At 34.3% G+C, this 8,659-nt stretch overlaps 1 protein-coding gene across 1 annotated transcript; it reads right to left on the bottom strand.

Moving 5' to 3' along the window:
• Nucleotides 1–2,260: 2,260 nt before the first annotated feature.
• LOC110736734 (probable leucine-rich repeat receptor-like protein kinase At5g63930) lies at nucleotides 2,261–6,585 on the bottom strand. The gene is made up of 2 exons (XM_021917029.1): nucleotides 3,021–6,585; nucleotides 2,261–2,831 (listed from the first exon to the last, which is right to left on the bottom strand). The coding sequence occupies exons 1-2, from the start codon at nucleotides 5,953–5,955 to the stop codon at nucleotides 2,446–2,448; spliced, it is 3,321 nt and encodes a 1,106-aa protein (XP_021772721.1). The 5' UTR covers nucleotides 5,956–6,585; the 3' UTR covers nucleotides 2,261–2,445.
• Between the last annotated feature and the right edge of the window lie 2,074 nt (nucleotides 6,586–8,659).

Raw genomic sequence — 8,659 nt, 5'->3', positions numbered from 1 at the left:
TGAACAATGTAACGGATGTTTTTAATTCATTTGAATTGAAATAAACAAGAATTACGTTATATTTCTGAAATTTTCATAACATTGTATTATGTCTTGATAATTTCATCATTCCAAATTTCAAGTTCCAGAAGGGCATAAAAACTTACCTTACATATCAAAATTCATAACAAAAGAAATGTGATCTTACAAAATGATCCAACAATTCTAGTCAAAATGATCACATACAAAGATCAAAATTACATAACCTAAGTATTATTAGTGTAAAAATTGCACACTACCATCATCATTGAATAATACTCCACTCCCGGTAGGCATATGTTGCATTAACTTACCAATGTTCGTCTCTTCTCGCCTCGCATAAGCTCAGTGAATATCAAAGTATGTATTTCGCCATTAAGCTCCAATAACATGAACTGCAATTGAAATTTTAATGGAATATTAGAAGCAAGGAAATACATAATTGGATATTAAGGAGAGAAAAAAAAAAAAGGAAATTTACAAAATTTGATGACATAATTTGAAGATAAAAGGTCATACATTTTGATGAAGGCACTTTCATGGAGGAAACCCCTCAGAAAAGGCACGATTGGTACTCCACTATAGTTTGGGTGGTGATAGGAGAGAGGAGGAGTAAATGCAATTAAAAATAAAAGTGGGCCCTACACATATAATTTAACCTGTTTATCAGGTTGCTAAATTAGATTGTGTATTTGATATTAAAAGCTTCTTTAAATTAGCAAAAACAAACAAACACACACAAGCTTTTTTAAGTCAACAAAAAGTTTTTGGCTTAATTAACACGAGCTTGATACCGATTCAAACAACCTCTCTAGGAGGCAAACTATATATTACAACTCCAATATTACTAAACTCCTTAGCCCAATTCCACAAAAAGGGAAATCTTGACTCCCTCTTGCATCCCAACCCAAAATCCTATCCCACTAGCAAATATATCAACAAACACAATCTTTTCACCACCAAACATCTTCATCCTTGTAACACTAAGCTCATTTCAAGCCACCCCAAGCACTCCATTGCTTCTTTCATGCCCTCTTTAGACTCTTTCAGTCTTTCTCATCACCGCACAAGGCCTTAAGGGGGTATTATTCCCATCAGAGGGGGAACTTTTACCAAGGCCATTTCGGCCTATTCCCCAATAAATTATTGTAATTAATTAATTAGTTAGTGAACTTAAATAACCTTATTTTACCTATAAAATATTAGGACATAGTGATTAGTTTTGAACGAGAAATAAAATATTCAAATCCTGGCACCTCTAGTATTTTTGACCAAGATTCGCTATTGATTCCCATGTTTCATCCCGGCCCCTCTTTTTGTTAATAGGGTTGTACATGTATTCTAAGAGACAGAGTTGAATGCTCTTGTTAGTAAGGTATTCTTCTATGTTTAAAAGGATACCCTTAAGTTTTAGGGCAATTTGAATATACAATGACTAAAGGGACTTGCCCATCTTCCTAAAAGCTTCACCTTTTTCACTAGCCATTGGAATATTATTTTGTTTCCTAAAAAGTAGATGGATTGGTTTATCCTAATTGTTTTCAATATAAATGGAGATACCTTAGTATCATAAGCATATTATATATTTGCAATATATATATTGTATTATATTTATATAGTTTGTGTTAATTTAATGATACTTTACAAGGAGAATGTGACATGATTTCATTCATGATTTCATCTTTTTTAAAATGACATGGTGGGTGATCTCATTCCACTCAAGGAAAATGTTGTTATGGATTACTGCTATACAAATTTGTTCATTTGTTTGGTTAATTTTATTTGGCACATGGTTTCCACTTTGTTGGGTACAAAGTAATCTCCTTTGGAGATTTCTTCTTAGTTAAATATAGTCAAAATGACTTCATCTTTCTATCCAAAATCCAAACAAGATCTCAATTGTCCAAAGGGAATGGAAATCTTAAAGAAGCAGCATAAAATAAAATGAAATATTGTATCAATATCACATGATGATTACTAGATATGTAGGTACGAATTGTATAAAATATACAATTATCAATTCAACTATTTTCTGAACCCTACTTAATTTTCGTAAAATAAGTGAAAATAATTTATATAGAACGTAGTAGTAGTATATGGGGTTCAATATGATGATTAGGCTATTCAAGAATGCAAGTCATACCCTTTGATCCACGCATTGGAGCCGAAATTCTTACATAATATTTATTAAACTACAAATTAGATAAACAAACAGAACCAGAAAAAAGAGTTCAAGTTAATGTGAGATGTAATCTGTTAATTAGCTGAATTTTCAAGCAATATGGACCTCATTATTTCATATATATACAAGTTTTGAGGATAGCTTAGCTGCTTATTGTAATTGATACAAGGATATTCTGCCCTGCTAAACAACTATAATTTCTAGATACAAAAGAAAATCTGATCTGAAAAAAAAGGAGTAAAAATCTACGACTGTAATGGTTCATCTTTATAACTGACATCCCTACTCGGGAAGAGATTATAGTGACCTTCTTGATCATTAGAATCAATGAGCATTGACACAACAGCCCGCATTGTGGGGCGGTCGTGAGGAGACATACTAGTACACAACAAAGCAATCTTTAAGACCATTGTCATATGAGCAACAACACTCTCATCTTGTAAACTTAATCTAGTGTCAAAAATACCAGTCGATAATGAGTTCTTCTTGACATAGTTTCTGACCCATGAAACCAGATCACCCCCATCGTCTATTGGCTGTACAGGGGTTTTTCCTGTCAACAGCTCCAGCATGACCACGCCGTAGCTATATATGTCACATTTTTCTGTGACTTTCATGGTGTATGCATATTCTGAAATTAAAAGGAAAAATACTTGCATCAGCAAACTTGATGCAGCAAATGCATATTCAGAAATTATAATAAGATTCTAACCAACGCCTTAATAGCTATGGATCATGCAGCAAAAGATTTTACCAATGTATAAACACATGTAATCATATATGCTATGAAAAAGAAAGAAATAATGGAGAAAGAACATACCGGGAGCAATGTATCCATATGATCCAGCAATCGCAGAAACTGACTTGGAATATGGCATGTCAACTACTTTTGCCAAGCCAAAATCTCCAACATGAGACTCAAAATTCTCATCTAGTAATATGTTATTGGATTTAATATCACGATGAATAATCCGAGGTTTACAATCATGGTGCAAATAAGAGAGACCTTGTGCAGCACCAAAGGCAATGAGAAACCGGGTTTGCCAATCAAGATTATAGGAATGCCCATGAAGAAGTTCTCCGAGGCTTCCCCTTGGCATGAACTCATAAAGGAGAACATTAGCACCTTCATGAAAGTAGAAGCCATGCAACTTAACTATATTGCGATGCCTAATTTTACCTAAAGTCGAAATTTCAGTCCTGAAACTGTCATTGATGTTTCCATCTTCCTTATTAGATGCCAGCTTCTTTGCAGCAAAAGTTTTACCAGAAGGTAAAACTGCTTTGTACACTTTCCCACAAGCTCCACTACCAATCACAAATCGGTCATGAAAATCATCAGTGGCTGCAAGAAGGTCTTCAAAAGTAAATCCTTCCTTTGGAAAGAAGTACATATCTGAATCAATATCACTGAGGGACTTATCTTCCAATGGGGTAACAATATCGACTGGGCGAGTCATTAAGTATAAAATCACCACAATGAAGAATAGAGAAACACCACCTATAACAGCTGAAATTATAGCAACAATTTTACCAAGACGGAAACCACCCTTTCCAGAATTACCAGGAATTGAGAGTGAAGAGTCGACGTTGCTGCAAGGACCAAGAGGCCCGCCGCAGAGACCCTTGTTGCCAGCAAAACTCGAAAGAGCTGCACCCTGAAAAACAGGCATAGAAGGTATAGGACCACTGAGGTCATTGTAAGAAAAGTTGAACCCGAGTAAACTTAATAGTCTCTGCAATGAGGTAGGAATTTGGCCAATTAACTGGTTGTTACTGATGTAGAGATATTCCAGCAACGCAAGATTTCCAAGCTTTGAGGGGATCTTCCCAGATAGATTATTGTAGCTTATATTCAAACCAATTTGAAGGCTTGATAAATTACCCAATTCTGGAGGGATTTCTCCAGAAAACAAGTTTCCACCCATCTGCAACTCGAATAAACGAGGGAGGTTCCCTATAACTGCAGGTATTCTACCTGAGAACCTGTTGTCAGAAAGCTTCAGAAGCTCTAAATGAGAAAGAGTACCGATATCATCAGGCAAAGTGCCTACAAAATTGTTCCTGCTGAGATCAAGACGTTGTAGCAAGCTGCATTTGAAGATATCAGATGGTACAGGTCCACTGAGTGAGTTCGACGAGACATTAAAGGCCACCAACTGCGTAATCTTGCCAATTGATGCAGGCAAAGCCGATGTGAAGTGGTTGTAAGCCAATAGAAGCCTTTGTAGGTTTTTGCAGTTTCCAATCTCAGGTGGGATTGGACCACTGAAATGATTTACTCCCAATTCAACAGCAGTGAGGTTCACTAACTTGCAGATATCAGTTGGAAAACTTCCAGTGAGACGATTATCATACAGGCGAAGCTGAACCAGTGGTGTGCAGCTGATGATATCAGATGGGATATTTCCAGAAAGCTTGTTTGCACCAAGATTTAACAAAATTAAGTTAGAGTTTCTGCAAAGATTCTGAGGGATTCTTCCTGTCAGATTATTCGAGGAGAGATCAATAACCCACAGCCGGCTACGCAATCCAAGCTCCTGAGGAATTGTACCTCCAAGAGAATTGTTGAAAAGCTGCAACATCAGGAGCTGAGGCAAATTCTGAAATCCTACAGGAATTGTACCTGTCAGAAAATTTATCGAGAGATCGACTTTACTGAGATTCTTCAAGTTTGTAAGCTCCTCAGGGATCACACCTGTTAGCTGATTCTCAAACAGGTAGAGCAATTCTAGCCCTTCTATCTTACTAATTTCAGTAGGAATTTCTCCAGTCAATAAATTTTCTGAAAAATCAATTTCTTTTGCTGCAGAAAGACTCCCAATCTCTTTCGGAATAGTCCCATTCAGAGCATTTCTGTATAGGTACAAACTACTAAGGAACTTAAGATTCATAAGCTCCTTAGGTATTTCACCCACAAGATTGTTCTGATAGAGAGCTAGAGTTTGCAAATATGTGCAATTCGAAAGCTCCCATGGGATAATCCCTGATAACTGATTACCCCAAAGAACCAACTCAGTCAAGTTGCTCAGCAAACTGAGCTCTTTAGGGATGTTCCCACTCAAATGATTTTGAGCAAGACCAAACAACTCCATACTGTCACATCCACCTATTTCTGCAGGAATACTACCAGAAAGGAAATTCTGCCCCACTCTAAACCTTTTCAATTTCTTCAGGTTCCCTATGGAACGAGGCAACGGACCGCTGAGACTGTTAGTGTATGCCACAAACTCTGACAAAGAAGACATTTTACCAAGCACCTCAGGAATAGGCCCAGAAAGCTTGTTGTTGCAGACATTCAGATAGGTCAAAGCTGACAAATTGCCCAACTCTTTAGGGATGTTTCCTTCAAGACGATTGTTCTGCAAAGATAGAGTTTGAAGATTGGAACAGTTCCCAATTTCTTTGGGTATGTTCTTATAAAACCCATTAAAGGACAGATCAAGATGAATCAAATGAACCAATCCACCAATACTAGGAGAGATTGATCCAGTTAGATTCAAATTGCTCAAATTAAGAGATTCTACAACAGGGTTACTATCATTACTACATAATACACCTTTCCATTTACAAGGGTTTTGGTCCATTGGATTCCAATTACCCAGATCATCAAATTCATCAACCACTTTACTCTTCAAATCTAAAAGGTACTGACCCTCCAAATTAAGGCCATTTGTTTGATCACTCAAAAGGGTATTTACAACAAGAAATACAATCAAAATCTTGTAATAATTTGACAAATTTAAACTACCCATTACAAAATTAGTTTCAAAACCCCAAAATCAATACAACCCAATTCACAATTCACCCAAAAGAAAAACTGAAAATTCTGCATAAAAATTACAAAAAAAAAAATCAAGATTAAAGTATATTTACATACAAAATAAACCCAATTTAATCATCCCAAAGTTCTGCAATAAGAACTGTTTGTGAAAAATTCATTGAAAATGAAGTCAATGGTGTAGGAAAGAAGAGAATTTGCATACCTTAAAAAAAACTTAATTAGGCAAAAAGTTTTCAACTTTCTCACAGAAATGATTTTTTGGCAGAAGAAAGTATTTGACTTTGATGAAATTTCACTCAAAAACTTTATCCAATTTGATAATTATTGTTGAAGAAATCAAATTAGAATAAACTTTATCTGATGATTAAGGGGAAGACTGAAAATCCCATCTAATAAAATTGTTAAAAAGACACAATCATTTTGTTAACAATTTATGTGATTGAGAAGAAAATAAAAGATGAAAATGGCCGACAAAGCATGCAAAATCACCATTTATGGGATCCCTCTCATATCATGCCGTCTGAAAAGCTTGGTAAAATATTTTAATGGGTTTAAAAAAGTGGCCAACTCTTCAGATACAGAGGCAAGCAACCCACCAGAAGTGGATATTTGAAGATTATTATAAATACGTTTCTTTTTCTAAAAACAAATTTAAACAAAGTGAGATTTTCCCTCTTTGCTTCGTTTTCAGTACAGGAAAATGACAGATTTTCCCAAAAAGTCACTTTTCCGCCCTTTAGTGATCTCTTAAATTGACAATATTTTAATTAAAAGGCCGCATTGAGGTGGCATTCGCGATTATCAAATCGAGACGTTTGGTTTGGGTACGAGTTGGGTTTATCTGGGGGATTAATTACCTGAAATTGGGTGATGTATGTTTTGATTGGGGAACAGATTGAGTTTGAGTAACTGTGGATTTATCATCCTGCTTTTGATTTTGGTCGAGTCAAGTTTAGTTCAGATCAATTTCAGGTCATCTAATTTCAAATGACTAAAATAACTTTTACTTATAAATTAGATAATTCAAGTCAAGTTTGTTTTATCTTGTCTAGATCTCATGGACGCATGTCTACCATCCAAATTAAAGTTTACCCAACTCTAATCGATTTACACAAAAAATGAATCAGACAAATCTTCGCCTAATTTTCATAACCTACTTAACAATAGATTTTATCATGTATTTGACTCAATCTAAACCAAATCACTCTTCACTTGAATTTGATCCAATCTAATTTAACCCAACCTAAGCTTAAACTAATTAATGCATTTATCTCCTACCTCTAATCCTATTAATTTAGTTGAATTAATAATTACTAAATAACCAATCAAATAAGATGTTGTTTGTCGTCGTATTATTAGAATTATCTCAAAAAACACATGATATTTGTAATTTTAAACCAAAGTCGAATAAATGCAAATATGCAATGTAGTACAAAATAACAGTTAGTAGGCCAAAAAAACTAGGAATGAAAATATTGTTTATAGAGTCAACAAGTCAGAGATTTGTAGGTCGAATGGAATTAAGTCAAGACTTGTAAAACAAAGTCAAAAACAATAGCGTAGAAAAGCCAAGTTGACAAGTTCTAGTACAAGTAGCAAGTTGAATATTCAGTAAACTAGCATACTCCAGCAAATAAATTGGACTATGTCATTGTAGTGCTAAAATAACACATTTTAAAAAAAAAAAAAAAAAAAAAAAACACCCCCTACTATATGCTAATCAGCCTTGCAACTTGGTGATGTATGGCCCTTGCGACTTGGTGATGTATGGCCTAAGGAAATAACGAATGCAACTCACTAATCGAGTCAAACTCCAAGGCCAAGTTGAAAGTATAGTTTAATTTACAATGGATATCTCAATTGGTAGTTCAAACTATCCTATTACAATTTTGGCATGTAATAATGACTAAAAATATCTCAATTAGTCCAAGGATATATTCAGGGGACATTGTCAGTGCCCAAAATTTTCTAATGTTATGTACTCGTATTAAATTGTTATTTTTAGTAACCAAAAAGTATCTGGCTGAGCTGATTTCATTGATGCTCATTATGTTGTATCCAAGCTTTAGATTAATAATCGTCATATTCCAAACTTAAAGCATTCTACTTAACTAAGTCCAATCATATTTAGTGTAAATACTAACCTCAAAATGCAATGACTAATCTTGCACAAAAAGATATTAAGAATTTTTTTTTTTTTTTTTTTTTTTTTTGTAAAAAATGGAGAAAAATCTCCACTAGAATACAAATGAATAACCATAGCTGAATATGAGTATCTTATGCCATTTAATTTTTGCAGTGAAAGGGGAAGATGGAAGATCTTTTCCATGAAAGAGTTAGATGATCTCCCTTCTCCCTACCTTATCTAATGGGAAGTTGGACGAGAATAAGGCAAAAATAAGAAGAAAAAAAAGACACAAATGGTAAGCATGATTTTGCTTTAATTGTTTTTAAACTTTTTATGCATATGAACTTCACATCCTACAAGAAATAAACATGAATAGCATTTGGTTTACTCCATCTGTTTCTTTTTTATTGTTACGTTTTCACGGTTATTAAGAAAATGGATATAATGAATGCTTATAATTGATATATAATTTTCTAAACAAATTTAACATAATAGTTTAGGATTAAAATGAGAATAATTGCTTTGGAATTATATAAATATGTAAAAC

Source organism: Chenopodium quinoa, unplaced genomic scaffold (genome assembly GCF_001683475.1).
Source record: "Chenopodium quinoa cultivar QQ74 unplaced genomic scaffold, ASM168347v1, whole genome shotgun sequence".
Taxonomy (NCBI): domain Eukaryota; kingdom Viridiplantae; phylum Streptophyta; class Magnoliopsida; order Caryophyllales; family Amaranthaceae; genus Chenopodium; species Chenopodium quinoa.
The sequence above is the reverse complement of the archived record's forward strand: the minus strand, read 5'-3'. Positions and strand labels throughout refer to the sequence as shown.